Source organism: Brienomyrus brachyistius, chromosome 13 (assembly GCF_023856365.1).
Source record: "Brienomyrus brachyistius isolate T26 chromosome 13, BBRACH_0.4, whole genome shotgun sequence".
In the NCBI taxonomy this organism is placed as follows: Eukaryota; Metazoa; Chordata; class Actinopteri; order Osteoglossiformes; family Mormyridae; genus Brienomyrus; species Brienomyrus brachyistius.
Window position 1 is genome coordinate 74,199 of NC_064545.1, and position 24,811 is coordinate 99,009.

At 44.5% G+C, this 24,811-nt stretch overlaps 3 protein-coding genes across 4 annotated transcripts in view; all 3 read left to right on the top strand.

The window, feature by feature from the left end:
- Window positions 1–253: 253 nt before the first annotated feature.
- Window positions 254–5,280, top strand: LOC125706500 (cytochrome P450 1A1-like). Its single transcript, XM_048973222.1, has 7 exons — window positions 254–506; window positions 1,100–1,968; window positions 2,061–2,187; window positions 2,334–2,423; window positions 2,573–2,696; window positions 2,982–3,068; window positions 4,190–5,280. The coding sequence occupies exons 2-7, from the start codon at window positions 1,123–1,125 to the stop codon at window positions 4,473–4,475; spliced, it is 1,560 nt and encodes a 519-aa protein (XP_048829179.1). The 5' UTR covers window positions 254–506; window positions 1,100–1,122; the 3' UTR covers window positions 4,476–5,280.
- Window positions 5,281–6,806: 1,526 nt separating this feature from the next.
- Window positions 6,807–16,691, top strand: edc3 (enhancer of mRNA decapping 3 homolog (S. cerevisiae)). Its single transcript, XM_048972416.1, has 7 exons — window positions 6,807–6,943; window positions 7,295–7,472; window positions 7,690–7,991; window positions 11,317–11,664; window positions 12,944–13,097; window positions 13,553–13,770; window positions 14,019–16,691. The coding sequence occupies exons 2-7, from the start codon at window positions 7,309–7,311 to the stop codon at window positions 14,351–14,353; spliced, it is 1,521 nt and encodes a 506-aa protein (XP_048828373.1). The 5' UTR covers window positions 6,807–6,943; window positions 7,295–7,308; the 3' UTR covers window positions 14,354–16,691.
- A 2,276-nt stretch (window positions 16,692–18,967) lies between these two features.
- csk (C-terminal Src kinase) overlaps window positions 18,968–24,811 on the top strand; it is a 31,091-nt gene continuing 25,247 nt past the window's right edge. Inside the window, exon 1 of one of the 2 annotated variants that reach the window (XM_048972418.1) lies at window positions 18,968–19,605. The gene's annotated coding sequence lies outside the window, so the exon portion shown is untranslated. The remainder of the gene's footprint in view (window positions 19,606–24,811) is intronic. The other variant, XM_048972417.1, reaches the window with a different exon arrangement.

Sequence of the window (24,811 nt, forward strand, 5' to 3'; positions counted from 1 at the left end):
GTCCCCACAAAGATCTATCACTGCAATCAAAAAGCTAAAAATGCCAAAATTCTCGAATTGTGTTTAATTACTTATGGTTAGGGCTGGCTGGGAGTTAAGGTTGTCCTGTCGGAATTAGAGGTTTCTGCATAGAAATGAATAGAGAGTCCCCACAAACATAATTACAATCCTATGCGTGTGTGCGTGTGTTTGTGTGAGCGCGCGCGCTTCTTCCGATGTTACTCCTTTCCTCTAATCTCGTTCTGGTCTGTGAATCCTGATATATTACGATCTCTTCAAACACTTGCTGATTTCATATGGAAATAGACAGTTACTTGCGTCACACAGACACTGGCCAATAGAGCCCCGGGGTCGCTGTATAAAAGAAACGTATATATAGTACTAGTTCATTTCATAAATAGAAACGGGAGGATTTAGATTATTTACTGCAAAACAACGTAAACCGACGGCAACTGCAGGTTCGCGTTTACCTATTGTAATTGAACGCCTACGATCACAGTACCAAGGTAATTATGATTGAATTCCATATATTGTCATTACAAAATAGATTTTTTTTGTCAGTTTGAAAAACTGTTATTTTGCAGCTGTTTTATTTGCCTAAAAAACGAATAAGAGCTGTAATTTCCATTGGTAATCTATATTTGTCTATTGTCTAAAAATAACTGAATGGGCTTAGCAAGTAAATGAAGTAATTTAAAGTTTTTCCCAAATATTTTGCACAACTGAAATAATTTTTCAGATTTCCAGTTAATACTCTGTCGATCGAGTTGCTCTCTGTACTTTCAATAATTAGTTCCTAAATAAAAAAAAAGTAAAAAAAAAAAAAAAAGTGCTTCTGGAAAAACGAGGCAACATCAGGAATACTTCACATTAATTTAGCGACCTATTTAAAGTCATATGTAAACCCCCCAAAACCGTGTTTCTTTGTAGGTCTGAATGCAACCCTTCCCTTAGGATGTCAGTTGCCCTTAAATGTAATTATCGCCTTTCATTCAGAAACCCCAGTCAGGACTTGAAAAGCAAGGGGGAGTGTTTTTAAACATTTGTTTTCAACTTCTCTTCAATGTCATTTCGTAATCTCTCTCTTCTGTTTTTTTAGGGGTGATACTCCAAGCCTCTTATATGAAAATGGCGCTAATGAATCTATCAATGGTGGGTTCCATCTCAGTGTCGGAAAGTTTGGTGGCTATGGCAACAATGTGCATTGTGTTCCTGATCTTTCGATTACTGCGGCCAAAAATCCCAGAGGGTCTTCAACAGCTGCCAGGACCCAAGCCGGTCCCCATAATTGGGAACGTGCTGGAGGTGGGGAGGAATCCTCACCTTAGCCTAACTGCCATGGCAGAGCGCTATGGTTCTGTCTACCGGATTCACATCGGCATGCGTCCTGTGGTGGTCCTCAGCGGGATCAAAACTTTGCGTCAGGCTCTCATCAGGCAAGGGGAGGATTTTGCCGGCCGGCCAGACCTGCACAGTTTCCGTCTCCTACTTGAAGGAAAGAGTTTGGCATTCAGCACTGATTTATCTGGAGTCTGGTATACCCGTCGAAAACTGGCCACTAGTGCCTTACGCTCATTTTCCATCGTAAAGGGCAGCAGCGCTGGCTACTCCTGTATGCTGGAAGAGCACATCTGTAAGGAGGGCGAGAACCTAGTCAAGCAGCTCAGCTCTGTCATGGAAGCAGAAGGCCACTTTGACCCATTCCGCTATATCGTGATTTCGGTTACCAACGTGATCTGTGGCATGTGCTTTGGCCGGCGGTACCACCATGACGACCAAGAACTGCTGAACTTGGTGAACATGAGTGATGAGGTTGGACGTGTACTGGGCAGCGGGAACCTGGCTGACTTCATCCCTTTCTTACGGTTCTTGCCTAATCATACTATGAAAGCCTTCCGGGAGATCAATGATCGCTTCACCACTTTTGTGCAAAAGATCGTCAGGGAGCACTACACCACCTTTAACAAGGTCTGTTTGGAAACATCTGTATTATGTACTTTGGAATAATCCAAAGTATTTTCCAAATAGTGCTTATTGTTCATCGATATTTTATCTTTTAGAAGAATATCCGTGACATCACAGATTCTCTCATCAATCACTGTGAGGACAGGAAGGTGGATGAAAACTCAAACATCCAAGTCTCTGATGAGAAGATTGTTGGCATTGTCAATGACCTCTTCGGTGCAGGTGAGTAGAGTCGTATTTTTCAACTGTGAAGACAGATGTGCTAAAAGTCAGCATCAGGTGTACATGCCAATATGTCTGAGATATATAAGTGCTTTCAAGAGTATTTAATTCATCATAACTAATTTCATTATTGCTTCTTCTTCCAGGATTTGATACCATAAGTACGGCACTGTCATGGGCTGTTGTGTACTTGGTTGCTTACCCTGAATTCCAAGAGAAACTCCATCAAGAACTGAGTGAGTCATATCTTGGCTAATTAGGGTATTTAACTTTCTTCGGCATTGAATGTTTTGATTGTTGAATTTGTCTGAATGCTTGCTGACACAGCAGTTACTCACTGACTCTTGGTGACTGGTTAATCACATTTGCATGCTCATCTTTGCAGGAGAGCGTGTTGGAATGGATCGTACTCCACGTCTCAGTGACAAGCCCAAGCTGCCGCTTCTGGAAGCCTTCATTATCGAGCTATTCCGCCACACATCCTTCCTGCCTTTCACCATCCCACACTGGTGAGTCAGGGGTACATTCTAATAATCCTGCTTCGATGACATTAATCAATGAATCTTTGGGTGTTAGACGACTAGAGGTATAAAGAGTGGTGATTGGACTGTTATTCAACATATTTTGGCTCCAGAAAAGCTGAAAGAGGTTGCTATCAATTGAACTGCTAAGAGTAACACCTTACAAGTAACTGTAAACTCTACTAGAAGGTTGCAAAATCTCAGACTCTAATTAATTTCCAGACACAAAAAAAGTTATAAGTCATAAATAACATGCTACTGTTCTCTTCACAGCACAACAAAAGACACAGCACTCAATGGGTTCTTCATCCCTAAGGACACATGCGTCTTCATCAATCAGTGGCAGGTCAACCACGACCCGTAAGTTCTACCGAATGTATATCCATCATGTTTAACACATTTACAGTCATGTGAAAAAGAAAGTACACCCCCTTTCAATTTTATCGTTTTATGTATCAGGACATAATTAAAAAAATCATCTGCTCCTTACGAGGTTCTAAAATAACTTAAATCTAACCTCAGGTGTTACACAACACACAACAGATTCCACCATGTATTTTTTTTATTTCAAAATGAAGCCAAAGTGGAGAAGCCATATGTGAAACCTAAGTACACCCCATGATTCAATAGCTAGTAGAATCATTTGAAGCAGTAACTTGAACTAATCATTTTCTGTCTTCTTGTTCGGTCTTTTACTAATTGTACTGTCATGAACTTTAACATTTAACATGCTCTCTGAGGTCTGTAGAGTGTGAGATGTATCTCTTGGGGTTTTTTGCAATTTCTCTGAGCGCTGCAAGGGTGATTTGCTGGGACGTTCATTCCTGGGAAGATTGGCAACTGTGTTGAATGTTTGCCACTTGTAAATAATCCTTCTCACTGTAGAATGATGGATTTCAAATTGTTTGGAAATGACTTAACCCTTCCCAGATTGATGGGCAATAATTGCGTCTCTCAGATCATAGCTGATGTCTTTCCTCCTAAACATTATGTTAACACACATCTGAATGCACCAGACCAGCAAGCTGCCAAAACCTCTGCTTTTTAGAGGTGGCCACACTTGATGATGAGCAATTAATCAAGTGCATTTGATTAGCAGCACCTGACTGCTACTTACCGTCTTCATTCCTATGAAAGCAATAAGGGTGTACTTAATTTTTCACACACTGCTTTTGTCATGTTATGCGTTGTTATTCATCTGAGGTGTTATATACTTAATTTTAAAACCTGCTAAGAACCAGATGATTTTTTAATATGTCCTGATACAATGATTTCTTTTTCACATGACTATATATAGCTTGATCTGTGACTCTGACCAGGATAAGTGGTTTTAGAGGATGGGTGGATGGATTGATGGGTTGTAGAAATGAATATAATAATCTGACAATCTTCTGGATATGAAGCCTATTCCTAAGCACTGCACCATTTATACCGAGTCTTGCAATGACGTAATATGAGCTGCTTTCTCCTTTCATTTATAGTACAATATGGAAAGAGCCCTTCTCCTTCTACCCAGAACGGTTCCTAAGTCCCGATGGAACAGAGGTCAATAAAGTCATGGCAGAGAAGGTCCAGCTGTTTGGTATGGGCAAACGTCGCTGCATTGGTGAGACTATCGGCCGCATTGAGGTCTTCCTCTTCTTGGCCATCCTGCTGCAGAGGCTGCAGTTCCACAAATTGCCTGGGCATCCGCTGGACATGACCCCTGAGTATGGCCTGACCATGAAGCATAAACGATGCCAGCTGGGTGCCAACCTGCGGGAGTAAGGGGTGGCAAAGCACTAGTATCCTACCCACAGAGTACATTTGTGAATACAAGTCCAATAATATGAGGACATGTCGTATTTTCTCCATTGCTCTCTTTATTCTGAACATGATAGAAAGTTGCTTGAATGTCTAAGAGGTACTGCAGATTTTTGACAGATGTACACCAATGTGTTTCCATTTTGTTAATCAGTAGACGTTTGTGAAATGTTTGTTTTTGCCAGTAAGTGATTAACGTGGGCAGTGACTGAAATGGAGACAAAGTGTGCTGTACTTTAGTAACCAGCACAAAATAAACAAATGCAGTTGTCGTGCCAGTTCATCACAAGACACAAGCACATTAGAGGCATCGTTTCACTTTGTTGCATGGGGCGAACATGCAAACTTCAATCACAAAGCAGGGCTGGGACTCAAATCTTCAGGCTTTGCAGTGTGACACAGCATGGCTTCTTACTGAGCTACAAAGCCACCCTATTCACAGCCAATCTGTTTTTTCATTGTCTTGCTTTGAAAATGTCTTCCTAATACACAGGTTTTTCCTTTGATGAGCAGCAATGAACATGTTGCTAAAACACATTTTTCTTGGTTCCAAACTGTATATATTAATACATTTTTTCTGCCTTGTAAGCTGTTCCAGAGAAATTAGTGTAAATTAGTAATACTGAAAGCATTATGATATGTCTGAAATTTATCCCAAAATGTGGTGTATGGTTTTTGTTTGTATATACATTTTACTACATTTTGACCGCAAAAAAATGTATTTTGTACTTAAATACTATAAGAAATATTAAATATTTTATGAAACATTGGGACTTGTTTAAAAGCGTCTTTCATTTCGACTACTGAAAATGGAAAACAGTGCGTTAAAATGCCACTGGATTAGTTTTGCACACATTTACAAAGACACTTTTAACTGGCAGAGAAGGTAAGTCATATCATCAGTCCTCATCCTGCTGGACCTGCCTCTGACACAATAAACCATCAGGTCTTCCTGTCCACTCCCTCTCACTGGGACTCCTGTGTAAAGATTCAGTCTTTCCTCCCAGGAACATCCTTCTGGATGTCACAGAGTGCAATGTTCTCCTACTTACTCCATGTAAGAACTTCCATTCACTCATTAAGACCTACATTTCAGCAGCTGGTGATTCCTTCCTTCCACAAAAACATTTCATTTTACATGTGTGGTCCTTCAATGGTGGAATGAACTACATATAGTCTTAAGAGCACCTCACAGCCTTCCAGAAATGCCTTGACTAAGGTATTCCCAGATCACATTAACATTTGCTCCTTGAACAAACTTCATCTCCTTCAACTGACCTTCGCTTCCTTGCTGTCTACTGTTGACTTGTTGCATTGAGGTGGTACGCTCGGTAGAAGCTCTGCTTTTGTCTACTTGCAATATACTGCTTACTAGATTTTTACAAGCTGTACTTGCCTTGACAGCAGCAGGTTTATTATATGGCTCACATGTGCACTGCTTTGAACAATAGTAACAGTGCCTGCTCAATAATAAAATAAATGTATGTATAATGCAGAAATATTAATGCAATGCTCTGTCTGGCCAAAGCATTGGCAATATAACATTAGACTCTCCAAGAGGAATGTAGAAAGAAAGATTGCACTGGAGACTAAGGATGACAATAAAAGTTTCTTCCAATATTTTAACTCCAAAAGAGCTCTAAAAGCTGAAATCACTCATTTGCTACTACTAGCAAATAGTAATTTGCCACAATTTAGAACTATTTATAGGGAAGAAGCAGTCAGCTGGTATTCTGTGTAAAATGGAGCGGCCAACACAGTAAGCGGATCTCAGTTCTATTGAGCTGTTATGGGAGCATCATGACCGAATGGTACATCAGACTAGCTCAACTTGTGGGAGATCCTTCAAGAAGTACGGGGTGAAATCTACCAGATTATCTCAACAAATTGACATTTAGAATGCTCAAGGTCTACAAGGTAGTAATTGCTGCAAATGGAGGACTCTTTGACAAAAGCCGAAATGTTATTTGAATTTAAAAAATATTTTTTCTAACTTTGTCAGTGACTATATTTCTTTTTTATTTAGCTATATTTACTATTCGAACTCATTCAATGTATGTTTTCATGGAAAATATACATATATAAATATATGTAATGAAGGTTCGTGAAAACTGAAATAACGTTAAGTGTCTTCCACAATCATACCGGCCGCTTAATCATGGAAATCTATATTTTAAACAGCAACTGGCGTTAGTCTCCACAGGACGGTCAGCAAGACGAAGTAGAGATTGGGCGCTCGCTTGCGAATGACGTCATCGCGCGACGTAGGAAATGAGGTAAGACGCGGACCGGCTTTCAGGAAGTAAAGCGTCGGTCTGCAATAGAAGTGCAACCTTACTTCCCTGGGAAAGTTATTTATCGGTACAAGTATTGGAAAGGAACCGAAATATTCGACTTGGAGCTGATATCGTTTTAGAGACCTTCGACTGCAGGTTCATAATATTTTATATTTATGAGTTTTGAAACACTAGTCTTGATTTCCAGGGGGCTAAAAATAGGTGTATGTGTTAACTGTAGATTTCAGTTCTGCTTTCGTGTGTATCACAAATGAAAATTAAGGAATAGCTGAATAGAAAGATACGTGAAAGATAAGTGGCTTTCGAGTTTGCGTCGCTTATGTTCTTTAGTTGCGAGGCAGAAATTGACCCGGAAAAGACCGTCGCATAAGTGTAAACACTGACTTTCACCGCGTACGCGATTCAGTTCATCCCTAAGGTGTATCTTCAGAGACGGATTTTGTTTCCCACCGTTAGCAATTAAAATGTCTTATGATTTCTCCTTAGGTGTAATTAATAATATGGCTGCAGACTGGCTGGGAAGTTTGGTGTCGATCAACTGTGGACCTACACTCGGTGTATACCAGGGAGAAGTGTCTGCGGTGGACCAGGGTAGTCAAACTATCTCATTGAGGCATCCTTTCCACAATGGCGTCAAGTGTCTGGTTCCTGAGGTCACTTTCAGGTGAATTGAATAAACACATCTAAATGTTCATCAGATCAACTCTGTATTAGTGGACAGGCCATGATTACTTTAGCTTGCATTTTGATGGCACAAGGTATGTTTAGATATTTATAATGCAACACTGAAAACAGTATGTCTCTTGCTAAGCAAATGCTATGCAGATACACTGTAATTATACAAATGTTTGTTTTTGTGTTGCTGGTGTTTTGTCGTGCAGCGCCATAGACATCAAGGATCTTAAGATTTTGGAGATCCGAAATGGCAGCCAGGGCGGCAGACTCAACCAGGTCAGTGTGGTTGATTTGGGCCCCCCATCTGCGGGAAACCAGGAGCAGGCCAGCGGCAGAGGCAGCGGGACCCCAGCTAGCAGTGCTCCAGTGGCAGTGCCACGTAAAACAGAACTGACGTTGCTGGAGGAGAGGAGCTCGCTGCCTCAGCCGCAGTGCTCCAAGAGTTATGGGGAGCGTCGCAGCGAGGCATTGGGGCAGGCCAAAGGCCCCCAACAGAGACGCAACTCCTGTGAGTACTTCTCCGTCCAGGTGTATTGCCATCAGCTATTATTGCAGGTGTCTGACATCCCAAATACTGTCTTCTCGGATCAGGTTTTTGGTGGGAAATAGCGTGTGGCAGCAGGACCACATTATGGGTATTAAGTGCCCCTGGGTCACAGCACACATGCAGTCTGATTTGTGGCTTTTGAAATTCAGAGCTTTATCTAACATAGGGAACATTTTCCAGTGTGTGGCATATTAAAAAATAGTATGCAGTCGGCAGTGAGAAGTCTCAGTACCTGTGATCAGAAGATTGTCGGTTCGAATCTTGGCTTTGCCAGAACAGTGACATGTACATGGGCCCTTGAGCAAAGCCCTTATCCCTCAGACCCAGGGACCCCTCATGTTGGTTAACTCTGTCCTGTGTCCCGGGGTCATGGAGAGCAAGACTGGGTGGGCGAAGAGAGGTGCTCCAGTGTACTGGTACTTGTGCAAGTGGAAAATAAAGCATTAATATGTATTAGTGAGATTTAATATTTAATATCTGCCTTAAAGAACATTTGTGAATGAGATTGGGGGGGGGGGGTGTAATGAGGGATGCCCAAATGCCAATATGGTTAATCTGGGTGGCAGGATGTACCAGTAAACCATTCAGTGTTTTTTGCATTGTGTTTTACTGGACTGTTCAGATTGGCCAGCTGCAGCCCTGGAAAAGCTAGGTGGGGGGATGTCACTCTTCCAAATGAGCTTAGCGGAGGTTTGCCCTGACTTGGCACATTGCTGTCCAACTCTGCCTTTATGACATACCTGTGTATGATTCAGAGTGATAATCTTGCCCTTCTCCCCAACAATATCAGTCTAAAGAGGTTATTCCAGGGCATGTTTACATTCTCGCATGCCTTCCTTGTCCTCATTTAATCCCCCCCACGCTGCCTGCGTCTGGAATGCCGCCGTTCCTGCTGTTAGCTGGGAACAGTCAGACAGCTGTGTTTTTCCCAGTTTGCTGCTAACTGAGTATTAGTCAAGACTCCATAACTTAACAACACTGATGGGGGAAGCAGTGAGGTCTGTTATGCTATAACATGCTATGGCCAAAATTCAGTAATTTAAATATTTTCTTTCTCCTTATTTCTCGGTGTAAGATAGACGATCCATTCATTCTCAGCCGCAAACATTTAGTGTTGGGAAGTTGTGACATGCCGCTTTTATACGCCATCATCATCGTTCCTGCTCTTGCCCACAAACACAAACCACATTTCAGAAAGCTCTTCATTGTTTATTTCTTTGACGCACTTGTACGATTATGGTTTAGTGCAAATCTTGTAAATTATGTTTTATAGAGGCAAATGCTTTGAGCTGTTGTCATTGAGCTGTAAAGTCATCCAGCAATGCGTCTGTGATGTGCAAAATTATATATTGGCCTTTTGTTAGATATACTGGGGAATCCCAGTCCAAACTGACTACAGTACTTTTCCAGGTTCTGCTGGTGTCACTCGCGTGGGTATAATTATTAATGTTGCATAGAAATCTTTACAAAGTTGTTGGAAGATGGGTAAATGGAAAACACTGGTTTTTGCAGTCTGGCTAATTGATGACATTGTTACTGTTGTGTCCTTGGATAGTCAGTTTTCCCAGTACATCTGAAGTCATTTGTTTGTTTAGTCAGAACTGTGCTGCTCCCTTTGGAGACATTGTTGGCTTCCAGCCCCTTGGGAATTTCCAGATTTTTGTGGTGTCCACCTTAATTCTGCCACTATGTGTTGGTGACGTCCTGTCTTTGATCAGTGACAGTGAGAGGATTTAATATCATAACAAACTCCTCAGTAATTCTGAAGCATAATGTCCAGTTTGTGAGGTTCTAAAAACCTAGTCATTGGTTTTGGGTGTGTCTGTGTTTGGGGGGTTTTGTTTCTCCTTTGGTAGCTGAGATTGATTCACACAAAGGAAATGATCTGTCACAGATTAAAGCTTCACGTCTTACAGTAGGTACCGGCAGGTCAGCGCATTGACTGGAGAAATATTTAAAGATTGGGCTAGAATGCTTCAGATTCAAAATATCATTACCTTAAAGGACATTTGTGAGTTTTTGAGACCTTCTAAAAGGTTTAGTAGAAATGAAAGTGATATCCCACATGTCTGGTCAGGAGGTACTCCAGCTGCCATCTGTGAAAATCTGTGAAAGATAATGGGTTGAATTTCTTGGTGTCTTTTGTATTGTCAATATTCTGACTTAGTAAATCTAGCCTGGTACCTACTTAGAGTAGTGGCACAAAGAGATGTCTGAAAGAAGCCACCTGAATTCAGCTACAAACCTGGTAGTTCTCAGTCAGGAAGAGTCCAGAGTTTATGGAGTAGTAGTGTTGCAGATCTGTTTGCATACACGGTATTGGATGTGCTTAAGTTCTCTCCGTTAGGCTGTATCCTCTGATAGGGGAGTTCTGTCTCGGTTCTGCCTTCGGCGTGTCATACACCCTTTTAGAAGAACACAGTCCCTCATCTGCACATTGGCAGTGCAGAGCAGAGCGTTCATTGATAGCCCCTGTAGTGACCCTAACGCATCTCTGCCCACGCTAGCCCTGCTCTGATTGGATACTGCGTACTGTTACAACATTGCTCAGTATCTATTTTCCCTCTTGGATATGACCTTAGTCCTCCCTTCCCACCTTTGCACTAATTTTTTGTGTGTTTTTACATTTTCACATATGAGTATACATATAAATACTCATTTTCATTCATCTCTGCATGTTCAAAGAGAGAACTCATTCAGTTGTGAGTATAATAAAACCATGAAGTGCAAAAATAACACTGCTGAATAATATTTTATGGCCACAGATTTCCAGATTGAATGGCATGGTTTACATAAAGCTACTCAGGTTAGTGCTGACAGCAGGCAGGCAATGCTAACATAACTCTGGCCTTTTCCCCCTAGTCTGCTGATCAGTAACTTTCCACTCAGCCCCAGCACTGTCAGCGTTCTGGCGAGATATGTTAGCAAAACCGACAGGTGGGGCTTCACGCCGTTTTCGCAGGGCAACGTACGCCTCTTTTATGGGGCCTGGATTCAGAATCATTTTACTTGTAAACAGTGTGTGTATCAGGTGCATGCTGGGAAATAAAACAGTACAGCAAATCTGTTGGATGTCTGACAGAAGTCTGGCATGCTGAAAGATTTATGGGACGTTCATTTGCTTTTACTGCTAAAGATCTGCTTGCTTGCTCAAAGGGAAATGGTTGTTTGGAGAGAAACTCTTGCCCTTAGGCAGGGATCAGCATTCGTATTTTGTGCTGATGTTCTATGTTGTTTTTAGGCAGACTAAATCCTCCACAACTCCCTCCCCCCCCTTTCTTGTTAGGGTCTTCGAGTTGCAGGGGCCCAAGTCAGGCCACACCCAAGAAGAATGGGATGAAGAGCAGCGGCGGACCGGCAAAGAACAAAGACAGCGAGTGCTTTGGTGACGGCGTGGACGAAGGCCTCGGAACAGACTTTGACTTTGAGGGCAACCTGGCGCTGTTTGACAAAGCGGCCGTCTTCTCCCAGATCGACACGTCGGAGCGCCGTGCCGGCGGGCCCCGTTCCCGCGGGGGGCCTGGCGAGCGGACGCCATCCCGCTATCGCCACGACGAGAACATCCTAGAGGGAAAGCCTGTCATCTACCGGCAGATAACTGTGCCACAGCCGGGGGGAGTAGAGTACTGCACCGGTAAATATCCCCTTTGGTGCACAGGATGTTTATTTTCTTGGTTCATGCCATAATTATATACTGTGATTCCAAATCTGCTTAGTTTTAACGTGACACAGCTGTAGGGATTCAGTTTAAATCCTTGCTCTTGAGTAGTACAACAGGGGATTTGAACCAGTAGCTTCTCTTCCATTCTGTCTTCCGCCTCAGCTTCCCAGAAGCACATGGAAGCTACCGCAGGTTCCTGTCCTCTTCATTCATACCTGCGTCACATCATCGCTCTCATTCCGGTTCATAGGAACTGGGGGGCTTTGATACCCAGGGTTATGATCACACCTGTCCAGTAAGATTAATCTTTCCTCGGGTTTCCTTCATCGGATCTGAACCTGCAGCTTTTTGATTCGCTTTCGGCAGACAGCATGTTCTTTGCTGCTTCTGCAGTGCCTTCATTTTGAGCCCAGACTCTGAGTGTGAAAAAGCTTAAACCTTGCGATTTGGTGGTTCACTGAGTATGTTCTGCTGTCTCATTAGCCATGTGTTCCCAAAGCCCTTACATTTAATATGTATACATGTGCATCTGATTCAGTGTGTCCTTTGCCAAAATTTGGTCCCATTTAGGATCTGTCGGCATGATTTATAGCTGATTGACAGAGGTCCAAGTGAATTTATAGTAATAAAATAATAAAGCATGGGGTTTGTCTGATCAGGACCTGGCACGGAGTCTAATGAAATGGCATCGGCGGTCCCTGTGTGCCGGGCCTGATTAGATATGGCTGTCTCTGCTGTGATTATCGGCCATTCTCCTTTGTGGATAGTGTGGCCTTGAAAGGGGGACCTGTGGCGGTCCTCTTCCATACATACCAGCTGCAATTAGTGCAAGGCAACTAGCCCCCCCCCCCCCCCCTTATCTGCCGCCGATTGCATGACAGAGCAGTTTGTCACCTTATCTGTTGCCACGGTAGCGGATTTTTGAACAAGGATTAATCGAGGGATTTTCTCACGCACGGCGTGCCAATGGGGGCATCTGGAAGTCATGTGACATTCACCCTGTGTCACATGAGCGTGCAGCAGCATGTCAGGTTACTCCTGGCACATGTGATCGCAAGCACTCGGTCATAAATGGTATGGTTTTGTTTTACTTAATTTCAGAGATGTGCAAGAACTGCTATGTGCATTGACCTATATCGACTGGTTTAACCGTAGCACACCGAACATGTGGTCTGCTGCATGGGTCCCTGTAGTGCAGCGGTGCAAGTGCCTCCATGTCTTTCTCTGTGTCTCTGTTTGCTGGATACTGTAGACTCAGGGTTGGTGGTGCCCAGCGTGACGTACGACCTGCACAAGCGCCTGCTGTCCATGGCGGAGCGGAGCGGCCTCACGTTGGAGCGCCGCTTGGAGATGACTGGTGTGTGCGCCAGCCAGATGGCGCTGACGCTGCTGGGTGGGCCCAACCGGTGAGGGAGGGGCCGGCCGAGGGGCTCTGGTGGGATGGGTGTGGGGCACGGAGGCCAACGCTGATTGACTCCTGGTGTGTCCATTGAAAATGCCCTGGTAAATTAGAATCTCTGATCACTGGGACAGTGAGGGAGAGACGTGGACCAGATTTGAACTCGACTACGGGCAAATGATCGGGGGGGAGTTTTAGGATTTTCGTTCTTTGTGTGTATTGATCGTGTTAATTCGCTTTCATTTTCTAATACACCTCTGTGTAGTAGGCTATGACCCGGAATTCAGGTCCTGTAGCTTGTAGGCAAATAATTTGCACGGCTCAACTATGTGCAACAAGGGTTTGAGTATTGGGGGGGGGGGGTTCCTCTTTGCATAGACCACGACAGTCTAATAGAAAGTCTGGATACAGTTGTGGTGTGTCTGTAGGTCAGTATTGAGATGGGCTCCTTGTTCCTTGTAGGTTGACCCCCAAGAATGTGCACCAGCGCCCCACGGTGGCACTGCTGTGTGGCCCCCACGTGCAGGGTGCCCAGGGTGTCAGCTGTGGACGACATCTGGCCAACCACGAGGTGGAGGTCATCCTCTTCCTGCCCAACTTTGTCAAAATGATAGAGGCCATCACTAATGAGTTGACCCTCTTCAATAAAACGGGAGGCAAACAAGTGTCCAGCATCAAAGGTAACGTCAGTAAACACGCCCCACCTGCTTCGATACAGTATTTAATTGCTATCTTCCACAGAATATTTACCAAGACTAGACATGTTATTGCTACCTGGTTCACCTGAGGCCTTTGTACTTGGTGCTAGTGTTGTGGCAGATAAATGGTAAGCATGGTTTGGTTGTAAATTGTCGCCCTCTAGAGGTTGAGATTCGCGCTATGTGAGTGCATGTCTGTTCAGAGTTCTGAATCTGTGCTTTCTTCACAGACCTACCCGAGAGCCCAGTAGACCTGGTCATCAACTGCCTCGACTGTCATGAAAATGCCTTCCTCAGGGACCAGCCGTGGTACCGGGCTGCCGCAGACTGGGCCAACCAGAACCGAGCCCCTGTGTTGAGCATCGACCCGCCGGTGAGCGGGCAGGACCAAGCGGTGGAGGCCAAGTGGTCCCTCTGTCTGGGCCTGCCCCTGTCGCTGGCCGAGGGGGCAGGCCGGGTTTACCTATGTGACATTGGCCTGCCTCAGCAAATATTCCAGGAAGTCGGCATCAGTTATCACTCGCCGTTTGGCTGCAAGTTCGTCATTCCCCTGCACTCTTCATAGCAGGTCTCGTGACTGAACCAGGCCTGTAGGGTGTGACAATGGTTCATTTGGAGATTGTAGCTATGGATTTCACCAAATATACTCCACGACACTTGGGTAAAAGAATATCTAATGGGTTTTTGCCATTCAGTAGAGTAGAGGTCAGAACTCTCCCGCCCCCCTGAGATTTGTAGGGGTCTAGGATCCACGCATTTTAGACCTCTACTGGTGCTCTATTCTGCTAGAGACTAAGCTGGACCCAGTTTATGTCATGCTAATTATGGTCTAGGATTCATGTGGTCATGGAAATGAAGAAGGCATGGTCCTTTTGAGGTGGAGCCAACGTTGAGAGTTGAAGTCCCTGTTGTGTGAAGCCAGTCACAAGCCGTTGGAGAGCTTTGTGAAAACTATAAATGTGGAAGGAGGATGTTCTGCTGTTGTTCTACACAAAACATGTGGCTGTGTTTTTGAGTTTATATTTTGAAATGATTTATAGTGTTATTCTGGCTTTAAAAGGAAGGAATGTCTGATTTTGTAAGGCTTTCGATATCACTCTTCTGTCTGCTACGATTGCACTGTGAGCTGAAACCTGAGGCATTATCTGCCTTGTAATGACTGCCACCCAGCCTGTGTTTCACTCGTTTGAACTTTGCCTCCCACATTTTGGAAGATTTCTCTCCGCCGGCCAACATAAAGCAAAATCGAGACTGGTGATGGAAAGCAATGTCCTTCCAGGTTTTGCAAAAGTTAATTGCAGCACTGCTTCAATTCTGCCTTACAGTGGCTGACATGCAAACTGCACAGTGTGAGTTTCCAGTGAAAGCCCTACATCACTAGTTTATCGTTTATCGGTAGCTGCAGTCTCTGACCGTCAAAGTTGGAATAGATAGGAGTTATTTTGCAGGAATGCTGAATATACTCCCAAGCTAAATTGGGGCAGGGGTGCCATTTTTTTTAAATTTAATACTGTGCGGTTATTCTCAGCCTTAAATGTTTAAGTGATTTTTTTTTAACTAACATTTGTATCATTTTGTTTCTATCCTTTTTCATACATAATACAGTATTGTTTACTCAGGAAAAGCCACGGATTGCTTCCTTGCTGGAAAGGTTCTACTCCATTAATTAAAACTAGCATTTGTTTCATTACCACAGTGGTTTGCAGGTAAATCTGTCACTTTTGATCCCTGTTCCTTTCAGTTTACTTATTGACCCTTGTATTTGTCAAAAGGTTTATTGTCATCTGACATGTTTGTCCCCCTTTCTGGCTGCGCTGAAATGTTTCCCTTGGAATCATTTGCTTCTCTGGGTACAAACATTCGGTGTCTCTCTATCTGTCCATGTGGAACTGTTTGCCTTCCCTGTTCTCTGTCTCTTGTTTGTTCAGTTCTAATCTGAGGTCCGCAGGGCTAGTTTGTCAGTCAGGAGCAAAGTCGTTTGCAGCTGTTAAGTCATCGTTAGCAGTCTTCTCTGTTTGCCCATTCAATGACAGTGTCTGGATATTTTCTAGAGGAAATGACCCGTTTTTACTTTTTCCACAAGACACAGGGTACAGGGCCGATGCATTTGTCTTGTCTTTCTGGCTTACCAGTCTCACCCTGATTCAGTCAGGCTCTGATGTTACCATTGGTTTTCCCCATTATGAGTTTAGCATTTTGAAGCTACGGACATTTCATTAGTAGCTTGTTCTCAGGGCCTAATTATTCTGGATTGAAGTAATGGTCTCATGGCTCTGCGGCCTTGAAAGCATTTATTACTTGTAACACTCTGGTTTTAAACATGTTTATCAGCAAGACTGGTCTTTCAGGGTCTCTGCTGTTTATGCTCCGGTGAGAGGGCAGCAGCTGTGGATTCTGTACAAGAACCTTTTTGACAGGTGCTTCCTTTGTAGCACTGTATGTTGTTGGGAGTAAGAAAAGCAGAGCAGCCACAATTATTACTGAGAGCGAGTTAAACAGCAGGTACTGCAAAGAGCAACCATACACTTGATTAATATTCTGTGAATGTCGAGGCTTCATGGCTTTCATGCACTAAAAAATGTGGTCCTCCAGGGTTTGGTGAAATTCAGCTGTGCCATTTTTTTATCATTGCAGTTTTCACTTAAAGGTGATAATGATCAATTCATTTCCATGCTTTTTTGTTCATTTTAATGTATTTTTTGTGTAATTTTGGGGTCCCTTGTGAACTCAGTGATGGTGTAAGGGATGCTGTTTGCTGCAGGCCTTCCTGTAAAATGGAGGAAACATGTGAACTAAACTGTTAGTGAATAGATGTAGGGGGAGGGTCAACCAGTGTTACTGAACATTATAGAGCCTATGGTGGAGGTTTGAGTTGCAAATAAAGGAGTTCTGTTTCTGGAAAAGCTGATATTTGCATTCCTTGCTAGTATCCAAGTGCTTGTGTCTTGAATTGTCACTTTAGTGTCCGATCGGTGTGGGTACAAAAAACTGCCACTCCATGCACACTGACCACTAACTCTGGTGCTATGCAGTCTAGCATGTCTTTCATAAGAATAATAGCCAGACTCTGTCAGAGTAGGTTACTATACACATACATGTGACCTGTAATCACATGACTTGTATGCAACTGAGTATTGGCCACATAAGAGCAAAAAGAACCCAAAAAACTGAACCCAAATCCACAGTTTTATAATAGTGGTAGTGATTAATAATAAGGTACACAAGCAAGGTTGTCAGTGAAGCTAAAGTTCTTGTGAGAGAATTGTATGTGTAGACTTGTGTGCACTAATCACCCATAACATTAAAGCCAATGACAGGTAAAGTGATCATCTCATTGCAATGGCATCTGTTTCTTGAAGTTGATGTGTTGGAAGCAGGAAGAATAGGCAGGGATATGGATCTGAGCAACACTGACGACGACCAAATTGTTTCAGCTAGACAGGAAAGTCAGGGCATCTCCAAAAAGGCAAGCCTTGCGGGGCGTTCCTGGTCTGCAGTGGTCGGTACCTTCCACAAGTAGCCCACAGAAGGCCAGCCGGTGAACTGGCGATGGGCGCAAGGGCACCCAAGCCTCTTGGGGAGTGTAGACTAGCCCATCTGATCTGCATCCCACAAGAGAACTACTGTAGCATAAATTGCTGAAAAAAAAGTTCATGCTCTGTATGGGGCTGTGTAGCCTCAGACCAGTCAGAGTCTCCATGCTGACCCCTGTTCACTGCTAAAAGTGCCTACAATGGGCAAGTGAGTGTGCGAACTGGACCATGGAGCAATGCAAGAAAGTGGCTTGGTCTGATGAGTCATGTTTTCTGTTACATCATGTGGACAACCAGGTGTGTCATTTACCTGGGGAAGAGATGGTACCAGGATGCACTATGGGAAGAAGCAAACTGGCGGAGGCAGTGTGATGCTCTGGGCAATATTTTGCTGGGAAATCTTGAGTCCTGGCATTCATGTGGATGTCACTTTGACACGTACCGCCTACCTAAACATTGTTTTAGAGCAAATATACCCTTTCACAGCAATAGTACTCCTAAATGACAGTGGCCTCTTTCAGCAGGATGACGTGACCCACCACACTGCAAAAACTATGCAGGACTGGTTTGAGGAACATTAAAAAGAATCCAAGGAGTTGATTTGGCCTCTACATTTCCCAGATCTGAATACAAGCGAGCGTCTGTGGGATGTGCTGGACAAACACGTCCAATCGGAGGTCCCACCTCACAACATACATGGGTTAAAGGATGTTACTGCTAATGTCTTATCACAGGACACCTTCACATATCTTGTGGTGTCCATGCCTCGAGGGTCAGAGTTATTTTGGCAGCACAAGGGGGACCTATACAATACTAGGCAGATGGTTTTCATTTTACAGTAAATGTGCAAGATGTGTATGTGCTTGTCTGTCACACGATTGATTAAGGTGTTCCTCTGACAGTTATGCATGTTGTCAGACTGTGGCTGAAGAAATAAACACTTCTGGCTATTTGACATATACTTTGGAAAGCGTTGTTTTGTTCAAAGTGAACAATGGCGTGTAACCCGCTGAATTGACATTTAAGTCATGTTAATGCATACTAATTGTACGTAGCAGCCCTGTTTATCGCCTTTACTTTTACATGTTGATGCCTGTTTTTGTGTTGGACAGCTATCTTATTACTCTGTTTGCTTAACTGGAACACTAATAACCATATTCATTCTAAGATTGGAATATTTTAACTGATTCAGTACTTTTCCATCCTTGACATCTCGTGTCTATTGATGAATGCTTGTATTTACTCAAGGCATTGCAGACTTTTGTTAAATATTTCAATGTGTCACTGATTCCTAGCAAATTGCAATTTTGTATCATTTAGTGGGGGTATAAGATTTCTAATAATCAGAATTAGCAATAAAATGAACAAACTCATGATACAGATAACATATTTGAGCGTAAAATATACATAAAACCACCAGCTACAGTAGGGTTACAGTCGTTCTTTGCAGTCCCCCCCCCCCAAAAAAATGACTTGGATTGCCTCCACGCTGAGCAAGGTTAGTAAAGGTTACCCAAGGTTAACCAAAACATCCACGTCGCATCCCCTTTGTAGTGTATTCTCATCCTCAAAAGGGGGCGCTCGAACCTTGCATTTTCAGCCAGCGCACGCCTTCCCGGCTGCCATGACGGCGCGCAAGCGCAGTGTGATCCCCCGATCAAAACGGAGGGGGGGGGATTTCCTCTTGTAGGGCCTCCGTAAATTCAAGACAATCAGCGGGGGCGAACCGTTCGGGAAGCGTCCGGCTGCTGCCGCACATGTACTGGACCGCGTACGTGTAATTGTCCGGCGCCGTCTGCCAGCGTGAAGCCGCCCCGCAGCCGTCCGGCCGTCTGCGGATTCGCGGCGTTTTTTTTTTGTTTTTCGTCGGCGCTACTCGCTGCACACCTACTGTAAGCGAGCCGCCTCGAAATGCGGTAAGAGGACCAAGGCGGGAGGAAAGAAAGACAGAGAAAAACAGACGGAAGACGGATACCCAGCTCGACGCGTATATTCGCTCCTAAGCGCCGCGTCTTGGACTGTTTCTCGCCGCGAGTGAAATCGTTTTCACGTCCGTTCAAGGGAGAGGCGGACAGCGCTCCCCACCTTTACCAGCAGCTGAGACGTCGGCGAAAGGCTCGGCCGTTGGATGGAGTGACCGCCGCAAAGAACCGGCCCCAACGTCGTGTTTCCTAATTCGCTTCGCCGAGTCTCACTGTCCGCCAGACGACGCCGGCATCGCCGCTTCGATCAGAGACGAGGTACAGCGGCTGGCTGAGCTCCGCACGTCTTTGTGTGTCTCCGGGTTAGTGCCCTACGTGCTGCCTTCATATGAATTCACATTATATTACCCCAAGTTACTTGTGGTACCCCAAGGAAAATGGCCTTTTTGTAGGTAACTTCTCCCTGACAGCTATTCATGCAGCTGCCTCGCGAGTCAGTACATGACATGTGGATGTTAAACTGCTTTTTAAAGCGGGTGCAGACAGCCGACAGCCTCTGCATCCTGCCTCTAAAGCAAATGCAAGTAATGTATCTGCAGGCTGTGTTACTGTAACATTTGGATCGCCTCTTTTCTTCTAAGCTTTGCCTCAGCTTAAAAATGGCACAGAGCCACTGTAGCCCGAGTATTTTCTCCTTGTTTGAAAGGTGTGTCATTCGGGGATACGATGGATAACGTAGTCGCATCGTTGAAAGGACGTGTTTCGTGCGTTTTTGGTGTCCTGCAGGCCGTTTTGTGGGTTAATAAACAATTTGTGTTGTTATATTCATTCATGTATCGCTATCAATGTCTTACGGTTTAGTGCAGTACTCTTTGCGGTATAAGAAAAGCTGGCAGTGGATTGTTATCCATGTTTATATGTGAAGCGTTATTCCATACGTTAATTAAAACGTCAGATTTGATATGTAATGCAGAGGGGTCTTTTAGCTTGCTCAATCATTTGTGGCTTTGTTCTGCTTAGAGACTTTTTTCGAAGCTGGAGATGAAGAGGAAGTCATGAAACTTGACATTTCACTGGTATTTTCTCTCTACACTGCTGCCACTGAAAACGGAGTTATTCACATGTATATCCATAGTGTCACTACTGGGTTTTTCACCCCGAGAGCCCTCTAGCCATGGAAAAAAAAAAATCTCCACACTGATGGATATTTGGTCAAACTCAAAGCCAGCCATTGAGAACATGCTGCATTTCGAATGAGGTCCCATGGTTTACCAGCTGTTAGCTTGGACCATCTGAATGAACTGAGCATGTTTTTAGCATTGTTTTTTATTAGTGTATGAGGGTATCTGCAAAAGAAGGGTTTCTTAGATTAAGCTTTGAGGAGAAAATGTACATTTGGTTGTCATGCATAATGCGTGTGACATGATCGCTCTAGTATTAATAGACTAAAATGATTTGCAATCGTGCCTTGATCTTGCTGTTTTACTCAGCAGAGCTTCTGATTCAATTTCACTCCTACCTCACAGAGCAATGCATTTTAGCAGGAACATCTTTTAATTGCATCAGTTAAGGAAACTGTGTTCTCTCAATTAGGGCAGTCTTCTGACAATGATTTGTTCTATTTTTATACGTCCAACAGCCTTAAAAGGAAGGCTTATTTAATGTACATATTACTGTGGGAAAGTGCAGTGTGTAGCCAGCAGCTCTCAAACGTAGGCTTTTCTCCTAGGTTATCGAGTCATTTGACGGCTTGGAGTTATTCTTGTTTAGTAACGTGCAGGACAGTTTTCCTTAGCCTTGGCCAGGATGGAGCATGCATGCATCCTGATTGTGTGAATAAAAGAGCCGGTCTGGATGGCAGAGAGAGGGGTGTGGATTCCCGGGTCTGCCCGCTGGAGTGGGGTGGCACAGTCTGCTGCTGCCCTCTGTGTGTCAGTATGGCAGCTGTCTGGGCCCTCAGGATAGCCCCTGGCCTGCCGCCCCTCACCCGTGGAGCAGAATGAGAGCATTGTTGCTGATGTATGGAGCCCAGTGAAGTGGCGGAGGTCCATCTGAACGGCGGCTGGAGGAACAGGCTGCTTCCCAAGTTGTGTCACTGAGTTCTTGCCAGCACACGTGTGCCACGGTCTGGAGGAGAGGGAGGTTTTCTGAGCACACGACAGTGCTGTCCGTTGCTCATATGGGCTGGTGCATGCTTGGTTTTACTCCCAACAAGATGAGGCTGTTGAAGACTGGTGGGAAGGGGCTGTTAGCATATTTTGTGTGTGTGTGTGTGGGGGGGGTTGTTCTGAATATTCAGTGTCGTTTTGTCTCTTCTGGATGCTGAGACTGATTCAGACAAAGCAAGCTATCTGTCACAGATTAAAACTTAATTTCTTAGTCATGGCACAAAGCAGAGCCCAAAACAGGCAATGTGGATTAAGCGAAAAACCTTCCTTGTCAGGCAGAGTCCAGTGTTTATGGAGCATAAGTGTTGCAGTTCTTTTTTTTGTCTGAGCGGTATTACATGCCCTTAGTTGTTCTCGGTAATTAAAATACTCAGAAAATCGATTTTGGGCTTTCATGAACAGCTTCTGCCAGCTTATTCATAGAGTCACATGGAGCCTGATTTGCATTACACATGCATTACTTTTTTGGGGGAACCTTTTTGCATGTGACCTTATAAAAACCTCATAGCTGCCAAGGCAATGAATTTGAGAGGCTCAGCCAATCGGTCTCTGTCGCACTGGGGCTGCCACAGACTCACCTGGGCAGTCCACTGAGGGCGCTGCCTCCTCATGGTGGTCTGGGAAATCCGATGGAGCATGAAGTTCTGAATGAGGAAGTGGGCCACACATGCTCAGCAGGTGGAACAGCGGGCAGCTGCTTGGAAATGGCACGGGGCAAGGGGTGCTGATGCAGTGAGCACAGCTGGACCAGCCTGTGCTCAGCAGGAACAGCAAACGGGATGCTGTTTTTCTACCTCCATTTATACACAAGTCATTTCAGTAACCGTGTCTCTGTAACATGGGAGAGGTTGGTCTGTGACTGTAGCTAGAATGACAGGTTCAAAGGTGAAGGAGGAAGTGAAGCAGTCGCAGCTGTTTTGTGATTGGCCGTCAAATGAGCCTGACTTGTTTGTGTTGTTCTGGTCAAGTTAATATTCACCCAGTTTGCCTCAGGGCCGCATGGCACCGCAGCTCATTACATCTTCCAGCTGACGTTACCGTCAACAAGCATATCAGGGATTCAGTTTTCATTTTGTAGTACCATTTGCTTTAACTTATTCTGCCAATTTTTGTATTTTAGAGACTTCCTCTTTCATAAGAGAGCTTGGTTGGACCTGTCCTCTGTCTCACCACAGTGTTGCCCATATCTGCAGATGTGTGTTTGTAGGTTAGGCCCCTGAATTTCCCGCTGCTTCAGTTACTCGGCTGCGAAGTGCAGAGATGGCTCCCGTGTCCAGTTATTCAAATGCTGGGCTCTAGCCGTGCAAGTAAAGTTCTGTGTTTTGTGTAGCTGATTTGAATTAATGAGGGGTAGATAAATTACAGGCTCTGGCCACATAAGGTCACTTCCTCCTGCAGCCTAAGCCAAGCCGGGGTGGAGAGAGATGAACAAGACCTGCTTCCCCTCTATCTTCCTAGTACCGTCCGAGATGTGCCTTTGAAAGTGTTTGTAAGTGCTCTTATAAGTGAGTTTTAAATTAGAGCATGGTCGATATGCCCATGATTAAGAAATAAGCTATACATTGTGACTTACAGGCAAGTGGACAGCAGTTCCTTCCATTCTATTTTTGAATACCTGGCCTTGCCCCACCTCCCTTTTTAAAAAAAACCCTGTTTTGCTGTAGATGAGTGTGGTTGCCACATTTGAAGTGTCACTTTTTCGCTCTGCACTTTCACACAAACTTTTCCATTCTGTCTTTCTCTGTCCCCTCCTCTCCTGTGCAAGGGTTGCCTCTGATTATCTTGCGAGCGAGTATATTTTCTTTTGTCATTTGGGCAGGGCGTGGTGCCCTTCATAACCATCTTTAACATACAAAACAGTTTTATGTACAGTGCTTTTTAAGAACTCCGAAATAGCTCAAGTCTGATGCCCAATTATTAATTAATTATTGGCTGATTAATCAACTATTCTTACCTCTACCTTTTTTGCAGATGATGTACTGAAATCACAAGCACTTTATTGCCCCCTTACGCTCTGATACTGATTGTTACAACAGAGAAAGTCTGCATATTGACAGTGGAATCAATGCTGTGGGTGAAAGTGCATGAGGTGCCAGCAGGAACCCTGCATGCTTGCTTTAAGCTGTCTGGGTTAGGAGTCGAACAGGAAGAGCATTTAGCAGGTAAACGGGCACCTCTCAGTAGGCCTGCAGGTGTAGTTGTTGCATAGCCTTGGGATTTCCTTTTCTTCGAATCAGGTCTTCTATTCCGTTTCTCAGCCTTGGTTTACACAGCTGAATATGAAGGTGTGGGCACTAGATTCAAGGCAGGGCTGGTGTGGTATTTCAAATGGGGCATGGGGGGATGCAATCTGTAATGGACTACATTGTGACTCCCAGATGTTAATGGATAAATGGATGTGTGCAGACGGTGTAGCCACAGCAGCACACTCCACTTAGAGTGCATCCACAGTCCCTTAGGAGGAGTCTAGCATCCCCCCTTGTAGTCTGCCTCATCTCTTTTGCTCACCTCTTTGGTCTCTAATCAGGTAATGAAGCTCCCACAGGAGCCCTGGATACTCCACCCCCTCCCCACTTCCCTGCATGCCAGCCGCTTTTGCTCAGCCTGTAACTTACTGTATATTCCCTACCTCTCTCCGGTACCACCTTCCACTGCAATCAGTTTCATTAGCGCAGTGTTGCTATTAGCCATATGGCTGATTTGGATTCTTTCCCACCTGAACTTCGCTCCCTGCATTAGTGGGGGGGGGGGCTTTGTAACTGAGGGTCCCTGGCATGTTGAGCCTCTGAAATCATAAGCCCCTGTGTAGAGATGTATTCATCATTAACAAGTGCTGCCAGCAGGGCATGGGGTCATGTATTTGCACCATGCACCTGCAGGCCTGTCTGGCTTCCCTGGCAGCACATTACGGCCCGCCTCCTTTGCTCTTAACGAGGCAGCTTGTTTGACTCGTAACAAGGTCTGAGCCACACGTTTGGCTTGTGTTTGAGACGCCATGCTTTTCTGACGGAAGCGCGGTATGCCTCTGGTTCTCGACGGAGATGCTGTTCTGTGAATGCTTCACTTGTTCACCCACAATGCTGCCGTTGTCTTGACCCTGCGGCTCTATTTAAATCTGGTTTTTAGTTTGAGCTCCATGTTAAACTGAGACCTCGTTACATCTTTTGGGACGTAGCGAAACATTGTGGTGCTTTCCCTTTATCCCCATTTAGAAGCGAAATGTGCTTCCTAGCACTGCTGTAGCTTCTGCTCATATTTTTCCAAATATCTTTGTCGTTTCAAGGAAGCGTGAGAACTGAAGTTTCTGGTTTGTGTTTGTTGTGGATTTTGGGCATCACATGCTGTCCTGCCTGCTACTGTGGTTTGGGGACTGGGTGTTCCCCTTAACACTGGCCTGGGG

What these genes read in the sequence shown, in the direction of transcription:
- LOC125706500 (XM_048973222.1), top strand. Translation starts at nt 1,123, where the DNA reads ATGAAAATGGCGCTAATGAATCTATCAATGGTGGGTTCCATCTCAGTG. An exon ending in GAAACTCCATCAAGAACTGA is followed by an intron (nt 2,424 to 2,572) that starts GTGAGTCATATC and finishes TCATCTTTGCAG; the next exon opens with GAGAGCGTGTTGGAATGGAT. An exon ending in CCTTTCACCATCCCACACTG is followed by an intron (nt 2,697 to 2,981) that starts GTGAGTCAGGGG and finishes TTCTCTTCACAG; the next exon opens with CACAACAAAAGACACAGCAC.
- edc3 (XM_048972416.1), top strand. Translation starts at nt 7,309, where the DNA reads ATGGCTGCAGACTGGCTGGGAAGTTTGGTGTCGATCAACTGTGGACCT. An exon ending in GTTCCTGAGGTCACTTTCAG is followed by an intron (nt 7,473 to 7,689) that starts GTGAATTGAATA and finishes TTTGTCGTGCAG; the next exon opens with CGCCATAGACATCAAGGATC. An exon ending in CTGCTGGGTGGGCCCAACCG is followed by an intron (nt 13,098 to 13,552) that starts GTGAGGGAGGGG and finishes TGTTCCTTGTAG; the next exon opens with GTTGACCCCCAAGAATGTGC.